The sequence below is a fragment of the Alligator sinensis genome, unplaced genomic scaffold (assembly GCF_000455745.1).
Source record: "Alligator sinensis unplaced genomic scaffold, ASM45574v1 scaffold1164_1, whole genome shotgun sequence".
Classification (NCBI taxonomy): Eukaryota; Metazoa; Chordata; order Crocodylia; family Alligatoridae; genus Alligator; species Alligator sinensis.
Genome location: NW_005842225.1, coordinates 120,728 through 132,968, shown reverse-complemented (window position 1 = coordinate 132,968; position 12,241 = coordinate 120,728). Strand labels below are relative to the sequence as shown.

General features: G+C 49.3%; 1 protein-coding gene across 12 annotated transcripts in view; it reads right to left on the bottom strand.

Moving 5' to 3' along the window:
* Positions 1 to 12,070, bottom strand: part of TSC2 (TSC complex subunit 2) — a 40,147-nt gene extending 28,077 nt beyond the window's left edge. For 7 of the 12 annotated variants that reach the window (XM_025208244.1, XM_025208247.1, XM_025208248.1 and 4 more), the window contains exons 1-17: positions 11,988 to 12,070; positions 10,854 to 10,964; positions 10,387 to 10,531; positions 9,625 to 9,742; positions 8,512 to 8,560; positions 7,948 to 8,073; positions 7,603 to 7,676; positions 7,065 to 7,191; positions 5,927 to 6,085; positions 5,195 to 5,332; positions 4,587 to 4,690; positions 3,707 to 3,788; positions 2,861 to 3,016; positions 2,395 to 2,511; positions 1,211 to 1,333; positions 814 to 920; positions 130 to 283 (exon numbers count right to left, since the gene is read on the bottom strand). In XM_025208244.1, coding sequence (XP_025064029.1) covers positions 130 to 283; positions 814 to 920; positions 1,211 to 1,333; positions 2,395 to 2,511; positions 2,861 to 3,016; positions 3,707 to 3,788; positions 4,587 to 4,690; positions 5,195 to 5,332; positions 5,927 to 6,085; positions 7,065 to 7,191; positions 7,603 to 7,676; positions 7,948 to 8,073; positions 8,512 to 8,560; positions 9,625 to 9,742; positions 10,387 to 10,531; positions 10,854 to 10,928 — 1,854 coding nt within the window. In that variant the 5' untranslated portion in view covers positions 10,929 to 10,964; positions 11,988 to 12,070. The remainder of the gene's footprint in view (positions 1 to 129; positions 284 to 813; positions 921 to 1,210; positions 1,334 to 2,394; positions 2,512 to 2,860; positions 3,017 to 3,706; positions 3,789 to 4,586; positions 4,691 to 5,194; positions 5,333 to 5,926; positions 6,086 to 7,064; positions 7,192 to 7,602; positions 7,677 to 7,947; positions 8,074 to 8,511; positions 8,561 to 9,624; positions 9,743 to 10,386; positions 10,532 to 10,853; positions 10,965 to 11,987) is intronic. The other 5 variants (XM_025208246.1, XM_025208253.1, XM_025208254.1 and 2 more) reach the window with 1 other exon arrangement.
* Between the last annotated feature and the right edge of the window lie 171 nt (positions 12,071 to 12,241).

The following is a 12,241-nucleotide window of genomic DNA, read 5'->3' as shown; positions in this document are numbered from 1 at the left end:
GAAAGAGCTGAACCTTGCGGCACATTCCAGCCTTGACACACATCCCTGAGCCCCTGAGTTTTAAACCCCAGCCAACTCCCATTTCACACTGGTTACACAACTGGATTGCAAAGCAAGTGCATAACCTACTTGCTTCAAACACTGCAGGAGGACTCCAAAGAGCAGTGAATACGGCAAATGGCCCACACGAATGGAGGCGTTCTGCGATGACACACTGGGACTTCCTGAAGGAGGGGAGAGGGTCCCAGCTGGTTTTTTATCAGAGGTCCTCTTCTCTGGCTCTCTACAATGCGGGAAGACAAAGCGGGTAAGACTTTATCCAAATTAAGCCAAAACCAGAACAGCTAGTAAGCTACAATGCAGGAATGGCACAGAAAAAAGAAAAAAGGGGCTCGCTTCAGCATCTCTACAAAAGCAGCTTCAACTTCTGCAAGGAGTTACAGAGAAAACGTCAGATGAGGAAGTACAATTAACAAGCAGGTAGATTTCTACAGGCTTTCAAACCCAACCCTGGTGGGAAGCCAGACCTTCATCTCCTGCCGGGAAACGGGGAGCAACACATTTTGTAAAATTTTGAAAAAGGCAGCATAAACCCTGAGGCTTTGGTACAATAAACCCTGACGTCCAGAGTTCTGCAGGCAGGACCGGTCTGCACATGGATCTGTCAAAGCCTTCCCTCAAACTGCAGCTAAGACAACAGGTTTGTCAGAATTTGGAAGATTCAGAAGAATGCGAGAAAGACCCTGGCCGATTGATAGAAGCACATGGGAATGTCGGGAGGTTTCACGTATCACCAGGCACTGGGAAACGTACACCAAGTTACAAAGGCAGTAGGGGCTAAACCTCACGGCTCCATCCTTGTTGGAAAGGCCCAGGCGGTGGAGGGAGTCGGCCTGGAGCATCAGCAGAAAGTCAAACACCTGCAAGAGAGAACGTGTCCTTGTTGTGCTCGGAGAGGCCCCACGTCCCAGCTGCCTGAATAGCATTCTGTTCTCAGGTGCCAGAGAGGAGACGAACTCAAGTCTGCAGAGGCCTTCCACTCCCGGCTGCAGTGCAATCGAGCCTATGCCCAGTGCAATTGGTTCCACTGTCCAGGGCAGCTCGTATTTCTACAGAGATGCTGCATCCTACCGGCTCCTCCCCTCCCCACCACTACCACTGAACGGCCACCACTGCCCACTTCCACCTGAATCTTAGGTGAAAGTCATACCTGCAGTCGGATGCTGCTGGCAACGGGAAGGCTGTACATGCATTTATAATGGAGCTGGATGTGGCTGATCAGCATCTCGTACACATGGGTGGCGTGGCTGGCAGGCAGGCTGTACAGCTTAGTCTGCAGGAGGACAGAACAGAGAAAACAGTGGGTTTAACAGGAGAGCTGCACATCTAGTCATAGACGACTGGCAGCTGCTCAGGAACCCCTGTGCAAGCAGCCTTTGGAGCCGGCACAAAAAAGAACAGACTGTTCTGCACAAGCCCCCTCCTTCCTGCAGGCTCCTGAGAAAATAAGCTGCGAAGGGAGCAAGGAGCAGGTGAGTCAGGACAGTTAGTCCTCCACAAGGCCCCAAGGAGTAAGTGTTACTGCCTGCTTCTCTGAGAGTCCTGGAGATTATGTGCAAAACCCCAAACCGAGCGACCCGCACACTCAAGGAGGGAGGACAGCTCAAACATTTCACGAAAGCTTCTGAGCAAGAAAAGTTCACTTAGTAAAAGTGTCGTCTAACCAATGGGTCTAGGAACTGAGGTGGGCTGAGACTGCTGCACTGGGATCCTGAAAGGCCAAAGCACAGGCACTGCTCCGGTGAAATTTCCACCATCTTAGCAAAAGCCTTGTGAAAGCAGGGCTTTGGGTGAAGTGTCACTTTGACCTTCAACGCTGGAGGCTGCAAGTGAGAGAGGAACAGTGGAAAAAACCCTGATCAGACCCAGTTCACTCTCCCTTTCAGCATCCACTCTCTACCACAGTGCAACACAGGAGACTGGACAAATGGACTTATGGTCAGACCCAGGAAATGGCAGCTCTTATGTTCACTATGCAGAGGACCAAAACTTTTCAAGCTGCTCTCAATTTTTTTATTTAATTTAGCCTGAACCAAGGGTTTGAAACTGGAGACTCAGATTTGTTTGTGACTGAGATGCCAAAGAATTCTGAGAATCCAGCTCTGGCTCCTCTTGATCTACAGTTTACAACAGGCTGCCTAAACACTCACAGTTATGACATGCTGGCACTGAACAGAGAGGTAATACCCAATGCAGCACCAACAAGCCAGGCTGTGAGCTCATCCAAATGTGAGCTGGAACGCTGTCCCCTCTTTGATTAGATTAAGAAGCAGACAAGCCATCATGTAAGCAAACCCCTGGAGAAGGCATTTCCGAAGCTTCACAGGGCTTTACCTGGAGAATGATGAGAAGGCCTAGAACTGCCGTCTTCACATCCTCCAGAGAAGCAGAATAGGACAGCAAGTCTCTCCCCTCCAGCTCAGCCGGGGACGACAGAGAATGTGCAGCCACCTTTAAAAGAAGAGAAGCTCTTTAAAAGCCACATCAGCCATGGCGGGAGAAATGCAAACAAACACTTACCCTCAATTCCAGTCAGCAGAACAGGAAGAGTCCAGACAAACAGTCCCTACTGAAAGCTAAGAACGATAAACTGGTGGGAGCTAATAAAGCCCTCTTCTGCTCTTCACTGCAGCCCTGGTTTCTGTCTAAATCCAAAAACCCTCTCCTTCCCTGCGTGACCACGGAGATGACGGACCGCATTCACTGTTTAGCCTCCTCGAACTCCAGCATGGGGTTTGTAAGAGCCACCATATACCACAGCCACCATATATGCATCACTTCCAAGGAAGCGAGGCCTCACCTTTTCTATGATGTCAAGCAAGCTGTTAAAGTGATGTGTATTGCAGCCCTCGGCCAGGTCCACCAGCAGCTGGGTGGCCAGTTTTCGGACTTTGTGGTCTTTATCCTCTGGAATGTGTGCCAGCTGAGAGATTACTACAGCGTTGATTAGCTCCTCCTGCAATAGGACAGACCTCAGTGAGCTGGGAAGCATTCTACTGCACGACATTAATTCCCGAGTTAAACACATTCACAGTCAAAAGAAGTGTGCTATTCTGCCACCTCTGTATTCTTCACCTGCTATTTATTTGGTCTCCTGACTCTTCTTCTCCCCTCAGTCCACCTGAGTGTCTTTCCAAGCCATTTCCCCAAACTTTTAGACTATTGTTAAACTTGGACACAGTGCATAAGTCACTATTAACTGACCAAGGCTTTGCAGGTCGACTGCAACAGGCCCTGTTCATAGGGGATTCCTAGGCCATGTTGTTTTAGCAAAGCAAGAAACAAGAGGCAACAGCATGTTTTAATGGGTAACGGAGGAATCTGAGCAGCACATCTCCCACTTCCCTGCCACCAGCATATGAGGTGTGCACTGCAAGGTCACGAGCAACCTAAGTACAGCTCCCCAGACTCGCTCTCTCACAGGAGCCAGCATCTTAGACTGCACTTAGTGCTGAGTGAAGTCACTACATTCACATCACTGAACTGTTTGCAGCATCCAAGATGTTCAATACAATTCTGCTTCCTCTTCAGCACAGAAGTGACTAAGCCTGAAAACCTGCCCCAACTTAGCTTAAGAGAGGTCTTTCCACCACCCACTCCAGATCTTAAATCCAAGCATTGGAGCCAATTACCAAGAAATACAAACCTCATAGAACTGTCTGTTAATGCTCAGGACAAAAGACAAGACATCCAGAACTTTAATACGAACCACGCTGCGAGACTCATTCCTAGAAGGGAAAAACACATTCAATGTGGATGAGAAGTTTGCGTGGGGAAAGTGAAAAAGATGACAATAAACTCTTTGCGAGTTAAAGTAACTACAATTAAAGAGACTGTACACATCTCTGGAGAACAGCCTGTGTACAAAGCACCCAACCAAGACAGAATTGGTAAGAAAAAAACAGGAGGCTGTTTAACAAGACAAGCGATCACATTGTAACGTATCTTCAACTTCAAAACTGAAGAGCCAGCCAGGAGCCACATGTGTCAACAGAAGAGATGTTCTGGACCACAAATTTAAACCATATAATACAGGCACAAGGAAGAGTGAATCTTTATCCTGATATTAAAAAAGAGCCAGATGCTCTTTCTTTTTGCTACAGGCTGGGATCATTTTATAATTCAGAAGCATCATTTGGGCATGGCCATTATGGCATCCCATGCTACTTCATATAGTCTAATCAGCTGCATTAGTGAGCTTTAAGAGATAGGGTTGCAGTTCTGACACCAGGCAGGAGTGAGCTAGAAGCAGGACAGGCTGGACTGAATTATCAAGAGGCGAAGTACTCAACAGAGACCCTCAGTTTTGTTGTAGGACAACTGAAGCCTCTGTTGGAAGCTTTTGCATGGCTGATTACACAAAATGCCCTCAAATCCTCTGTGGCGACATTACCGCTGTATGTGAGCAGCCATGAAGAACATCAGTGCTTCAGGAACTGGAGCTGCTTTCATACGGGGCAATGGTAAAGCCAGCCATGAACACATTTGAAGGGACCATCTTCTTTTTTAAAGCCGCACTCTCCTACCTGAAGAACCTCTCCATTAACAGCTGCAGGTTGTGGATCCAGCCATCTTTGGCAGGGTAAATGGACTGAGCTCTGTAGGTTATTAAGTTTAGTACAGAAGATTCCTTGCAAAGAAATAACGAGAACGTTTCAGTGCTTAAGCAAACTGGGTACACACCTTTCCCCCTTCTCCTCCCACCGAGAAAAGGCCTCAGATAGCAGTTTTATGGTCAGCAGCTAACAGAATTCCTGCCTGTGACTGCACAAGATTTTCTTTCATCTCAGGTGTGTATGACAGGGGAAGGGTGGCCTCAAGGGAAATAAGACCAGACTCTGGAAGTCCAGGTTAAATTCCTAGCTTTAGTACAGACCTCCTGTGTGTCCTGGAGTGAAATCACACATACTGTGAGACAAGTCCCAGCAAGATGAGAATCTACCAGTCCTCTCCATCTTGTCTATCTAGACTGTGGGCTCCTTTGAGACCAGCATGATACCAAAACCAAGACACTCCCTACCAAGAAGGGACCCAGATACTGACTGGGGCTCCCAGGCACTATTGGAATACAGGTAATGAAAGCTAAAAAAGCACAGCAGATTGCATTGCCCAGCAAAGGCAGACAAGCTCTTACTGGTCTCTGATCAGCACATCTCTCCACCAGCTCAAAGAACCTCTCCTCAGACCCATGGAAGTCATTCTGGTCACACAGCTCTTCTACTGTTGTCAACAGGTCATGTACAATGGACTTCAGATCCGGACTCTCCAGACTCTGAAACACAGAAAAAGCCACTCTGAACAGTTTCTATCTTCTTACAACACGTCACGATTTAAATAAAAGAGAATACAGGCTAAGAAGTAATAGGATCAGAAGTTAAACTGGGCACACTCGGTCCCTTTGCCTTCTCCCTTCCAAGGCCAGCACTGACTGCAGGATGCCCGAGACATACAGGAAGAATGACACACACACCGTCAGACTGACACACTATCCCAGCCAGAAACGCAAGTACACGACAATGTTAAAAAATGGTGGCAACCATCAATCCTCCTGGATCATGGTGTGACCCAGACCTTTGATGCATACACCTGAGCAGAAATTTTTGGAGGAGTGGAGGCTGCCCAGACCTGCCATCCTCCCTTTAGACCACTGAGACAGAATCCAAAGACCAGACAGAGTCCAGATGTTTGGTGCCTCCATGGCTGTAGTTGTAGAAGTGTCTGGGAATTGAACCCTGGTCTCCTGTGTGGTAGGCAAGGATTCTACCACTGAATCACAAGGGACTCCGTTAAAAAATAAAGACCATTTAATAACCACTTACAAGACCTCTTATAACCAAGATGTAGCAAGACTTGGCTTACTACCTACCTGGAGCTGCTGGAGTAATCGCTCAATGATATCCAGAAGAATATCCCAGGTGACTGCCTGAAGCTCCTTCCCATACTTCTTGATTAATCTGGTTATGGACAGGACTATCTCATAAGACACAACTGCATTGGAACAAGTCATGGCCTGGAAGACAAGTCCCTTAGGTTAACCAGGTGACAATAGCTACCTGTAGCCTTCCTAAACTGAAGACAAACAGCTCAAGAAGGAGTTCACAGTATCACAGTGCTAGGGTCGGAAGGGACCTAAACAGATCATCAGGTCCGACCCCCTGCCCCGGGCAGGAATGGGTGCCGGGGTCATATCACCCCAGCCAAACATCTGTCCAGCCTCCTCTTGAAGATGAAGGGTGGTACAATAAATGAAACAAAAGAAATGAAATACAAATACATGAGATGGCAGCCTTTGCAAGGTCAAGCATAATATTGCATATGCTTGCTGGGTATTAACAACCTGCCCCCTTCCTCAAAACACAGCACATTCACTCAGCCTTGTGCCCTCCCCAAATACACAGGAGCCCCAGAATCTGGCAGAGCCCTCACAGTTTAATGTCATGCCTAAAGCTTAGCAAATGCCCTGGTAGAGGGGGCAGGTACTGTACATCCTTCAGGGCCAATACCCTTTGGTCAGGCAAAAGCTCTCTCCGAAATCCTAGTTTCCATTGTGCTGAACAAGCCAGCCAGCAAGCACACCAGCCTGAATCCCTCAGCAAGGGCATGTGTCTAGTTAACACTGAATTTAAAATACATGGCACTAATAAAACAGGCTTCATGTCAACTCTGCCCCCTGCCCTGTGTTTGTATGGTATTGATGGGGTGTACCTGGGACCAGGGTCTTCCTGAGCAGTCTAAAGCATCAGCTACGTTAGAGCTTTATAAAATGCTTCACTAAAACATTTCCAAATGGAAGGTAAGACTTCAGCATGAACTACCTCCAGTCGCAGTTTCCCTGGGCTCCATCTATCTGTTGCCTCTTGTCTTTATATATAGACGGGAAGGTCTTCAGGGCACAAACTCTCCTTGTGCCCTAGGTCTACAGAGACCTGAGGATCCCGGTCCCTGGCTGGAACTTTTGGACACAGCTGCAATACGAAGAAAGCAAGACCCTGCCAAATACCAACCTTGAGAAACGAAGGCAGCACCGACGTTGGGGAATTCTTGAGAGAATGCAATCTGTGCGCGCCCCACAGTGCCATCCCCACGAAGAACACAGCTCCTCTCAGCAGGGCTGCATCTGCCATGTAAGCTCTATGACAGGGACAGAAGGGAAGGCAAAATTTTCTTTGGTAGTGTTAAAGCTTCACGGTTTACCATGAGTGTCCCCATCTTAGGAGGGACATGCATTGCCATGTAAGGGGAAAACCAAACAGTACACAGCATTTCTAAAATGGGCACCTTTAGAAACATATTAAAACACTAGGCCTAACCACCCAGCCTGGAACTATTCTCATCATGCTATTGTAGCTACCGCGAGGTTAAACAAGATACCCAGAAATCACAAAGCCAGTCAATGGCACGGCTGGAAAAGAACCCAGGAGTTCTGACGTTTCTAAATGTCCCGAAGCGTGCAAAATGCTGGGCCTGCATCCATTTACTTCCAAGGAAGCAATACCACGCAGCCTTTCCCCCAGCAATACTAAAAGGCGGGACAGTCCTTACCTGACCTCCATGATCCGGCACATGTTGTATATGGCACTGTGCCCCAAGTGGGTCCCCAAGAGATTGCGCATGAGCTACAAAGTAAATAGCAGAGGGTTTTCAGCAGCTCATTACACAGCTCCCGTGTTGACTCAGTAGAGGCTGGTTACACACGAAGTTTGGTTTATTAAAGGCAGTGCTTTCCATTAGTAAAGCAGTGCATCCTTCCATTCTAGTTACTACGAGCGTAACCAGAGTCTTGAGACTTTGCACACCCCACTACCTAAAGCAGTTTTACTTTAAAGGGCCCAAACCATACAGCCTACAAGCATTCACTCCAAGGGAGAGTCCAGAGAGGGCTCTGACCTTCCAGCACGGCTCTGACAGCTCCTTGACGTTGATGGTGCGGCACAGGGTGATGATGAACACAGGGAGGCTCTCCGAAGGCAGGCAGTTATAGCAAACCACGGCATCCAGGACCTGCAGGGAAACCTTTGGGGCGGTGAAACAAAGCGGTTACTTACTTCTCCCCTGATAGAGCTCCATGGCACAGACAGCTGAACTCTGCCCTGATTTACACCCAGCAAGTCCCCCAGAGGTCAGCAGGGATATACGAGGCAGCCCTGATCAGGAGCCAGTGCAAGATGCGCCAAGTCTTATGAGAACAGGTGAGGGTTTCCCTTATTAAGATCATGCTGCTGTTCTTGGTCTCCCAGTTCTGAGACTAAATGATCCATCCCTTCAGGACTACATGGTGCTTTACACTGCCAGGATGCTTTACACGTATAACTAACTCTCCCAAGACTGCATTATCTCCGTTCTACAAAGACAATATTGGAATAAAAGACTGGTAACGACACTTGGCCTCATCTCTAATGGATACAGTTCCACAGAACGCAAAAAAGATTAGAATACGCTCCCATTACTGACCTCTATGTCATCTGATGACGACGTGCGAAGGCACAATAGGCAGATCATGCTGTTGGAAGGGAAAGCATGGCTAAATGAAACATTTTGTGTGTAAAAGAGTAATAAAAATAAGGTAAAAATGAAACATAATTAAATGAGTGTATATTTCCCCTGTTGCTGTCCTTTCTGAAGTATGCTTTGCATAACCAGATCTTTTCTGAACAGGAAGTTTGCAACTGCATGTGACACACACGGGACTACCAGTACTGTATTAAGCTGAATAGCACACGGAGAGTACAGTCAAATCCACAGCCTGACCTACACAAACTGGGGCCAGCAGTAGGCAATTTAACCTGGATTTATGGGTCAGAGTTATAAGAATGGGCATACTACACGATCTTGACATTCAAGGTCTCAGGGTCAGCTTCACTCGAGTGCCAACAACCAAGTGGTTGGGAGTGGCCCACAAAGCAAAGCTCTGCTCTTAAAACTCTTGATAAACACGGCTTTCTGGGGTTCTCCATTTGCATTAGCTGATTCTACACCAAACCCAGGTAATTTGCCCTTCTTCCCTGCACCCTTGCTTTTGCAGTCTAGAGGATAAGAAGGGTTGAAGCATCACTGTGAGTAAAGGCTATCTGTGGAAGTGGAGTTCTTGCTGCCCCATCTTCAACACAATTGGTGGTATCATCACCTGCAGAATTTGGCTCTACAATCAGAACCTAGTTAATGACCAGGCTGGCAGCACACACGCCAGAAAAATAATCTTGTTTCTTCCCCTCTGGCTCTTCAGAGCCAAGAGCAGCCAAAGAATACATTTGCCAGAAGAGAGAGAGATGACAAGTGAGTATGCTGTGAAAGGCAACAGCTCCCTATCTATGGAGCGAGCTATTTTTAGTGCCTTTTCTGACCACAGACAAACTTACATTACTTAGAGGACTATATATACAGAGCCAAGTCTCCAACAATTACAGCATTTGCAAAAAAGAGCTGGGATATCAGCCTCCCACGCAGCAAGCGCTTGGTTATGACACCCAGCTTCCCAAGTGTTTATGGATCTGGAGGACTGCTGAAGATTGAGCTCACTGAACATATCCACAACCACTGCAAGGGGTGGCAGGAGCTGAAACTTACTGCACCATCTCAGCGACGTAATCATCCAGGTAGCAGCTGTTGAACTTCACCAAGTTCACTAGGACTAGGAGGAACTCAGAAGACAAACCGACTTCCATCCACTGCAACACAAACTCAGCTGGAGGAAAAAGAGGTTGGGTTATTACTACATGGTTTTAATCCAGGGCTGCTGTGAACTCCCTCCTATCACTGACCGGATGCCTGTTCCTTGATACATTTACATCTAAATAAACTCCTTCCTAAATGCCGCAACGAAGGCAGGTCAAGCATCTCCGTGCTCTGCTACGCTCCTCTTAGCAGTTGTATACAATTTGGCAGCAACTGGAAACTCCCCACAAACGAACAAAAATATGAACAGGCATTAATTTAAAATTAGGACAGCTCTCCAAACTCACACGTGCAGAACAGCCATGGACCTTCTCTATAAAAATCAATCATAGCAACAGCCTCGGACAATGAATGCCCCCAAACTTTCCACAGCCCTGCAAAATACTACACGTATAAGCCCATATCAAAGGCGGCATGAACGACGCGTGCCCCCGGCAGCAAGCAGGGGAGCTCCCGCAGACACTGCCGGCGCTGTTGGCGGTGGGGGGCTGGCAAGCGCTGACTGGAGGTAGCTGCATGCACCCGCGTGCACCCCCTACGAGTCGCTGCTGAAAGGCAGGTAGCTTTTTTAAGGGGCAAATCCAGCCTCATCGAGCTACTTGCAACAGGCTCTTCCAACATTAAAATTTCAGGTGCTTGATGAATGCAACTCACCCAACTCCTCCTCCAGGTACGTGATGTACCTTCCGTTATCTGTGAGGGCCTTGAACACTTCAAGCCGCTCGTGCAGGTCTTCGTTAGAAGGATAATCCTTAATTACCCTAAAGAAATGTGCTCGAAGGATCCCTAGTCGCTCGCCCTTAAAGGAGAAGGGTACAGTGTTAGAAACAGAGCCGCTGAACTCATGCCTTTTACACCGCAGAGAGGAAGCAGCCTGAAGATTCGGCACGTGCGAAACCCCCCTCCTTTTCCCCTAGGCTGTAGGAGAGCCTGCTGAGTCTCTCTTCATCCATCCAAGATGAAAACAGAACAGAAGCAAAGCTCAGAGCCAGGAGGTGAAAATAAGACCCAAGCACACTGAGCGGCTGCCTCTTCCCGTTCGCTGTGCTGGACTGCGAGAACAAGCAAATGGCAGGAGGTCGCCAGCGCTCCTCTCGCTCGCTAAAAGGAGGCAGCTTTACCTGTCCTTGAACGATGGCCTTCAGCAGATGGAGCACAGCGTGCCTGGCTTCTGCGGGCCGCTCTGGCTGCAGCATATCAGCGACCACCTTCCACACGGCTTCCACGGCGTGCTGCAGACGGAGGCAGAAAGCATGCAAGTTACAACAGGGAAAATATTACAACAGGGAAAATAATGTCAAGGTGCCATTCACCCCTACCTCCCCTGTAAGGAGAGGGAGATAGATGAGCAACACCAGACGCTTTGGAGGCTGGTCTACCCCGAGCCTGCACCAAGATGCACGCTGGCTTCACACGCACCCTTGGCATTTCAGTGCAACTCTGAGAGGGCATGAACGTCCCCAAAACAAAATAAGAATGGGACACTTGGTCTGGACTAAGGGCATCCGCGTGGGAGCCTGCACCCCAGTAAGACATATAAATACATAAAAATCAGTTTGTGGTGACTTTTACTTGCAGAGCAGATCCAGAACTAAGCAAGCACTACAGAAAGGATATGGACAACTTGGAGAGAGTCCAGCACACAGCAATGAAAATCGCTGGAGGGCTGCGGGACTTGACTTGTGGGGAGAGGCTGAGGGAAACGGGCTGATTGAGTCTGCAGAAGAGAAGACCGAGAGGGATTGAATAGCAGCCTTCACCTCCCTGCAGGGGGGCTGCAAAGAGGACGGAGCTGGACCGTTCTCAGTGGGGGCAGATGGCAGGACAAGGAGCAATGGGCTCAAGCTGCAGCAAGGGAAGTTGAGGTTGGATATTAGGAAAAACTGTCTCATGAGGAGGGTGGTGAAGCACTGGACCAGGCTCCCCAGAGAGGTGGTGCAGTCTCCATCCTTGGAGGTGTTGAAGACCCAGGTAGGCAAAGCCTTGGCTGGGATGCTGTAGCTGGGGCTGGTCCTGCTTGGCGCAGGGGGCTGCACTCGCTGTGACCTCCCGAGCTCCCTCCCACCCCAATGGTCTGTGACTCCGTGATGATCATCTCCCCGCAGGGCAGCGGCACCCTCCAGCGCTTCGCTGTCCCTCGCTCCACCAGCTCCCACCCCGCTCGACTCCTGCTTCCCCGTCTACATCAGACGGCGTCGGGACCTGCCACCAGCTCCTCCGGACCCGCTTGCCGCCCCCCGCCGTCAAGGCCGCACCTCTTCGAACTTCTTGGTTTTGGCCACTTCGCAGATCTGCCCGATGGCCCGGATGCGGTTGTTCAGCCCGCACTCCACACTCAGCTCCTGCCAGGGTGAGGGAGAAGCACCATGTCAGCCCCGGCGCCGCGTCCCGTAGCCAACCCCGCGCGCGGCGAGACACGTTAAGGACGCGGGGGACGCCCGCGCCGGTGTTCGCGAGGGGAGCCCAGGACGAGGCGAGGGGGCCCGCCTGCCACGCCTGCCGCGCCGCG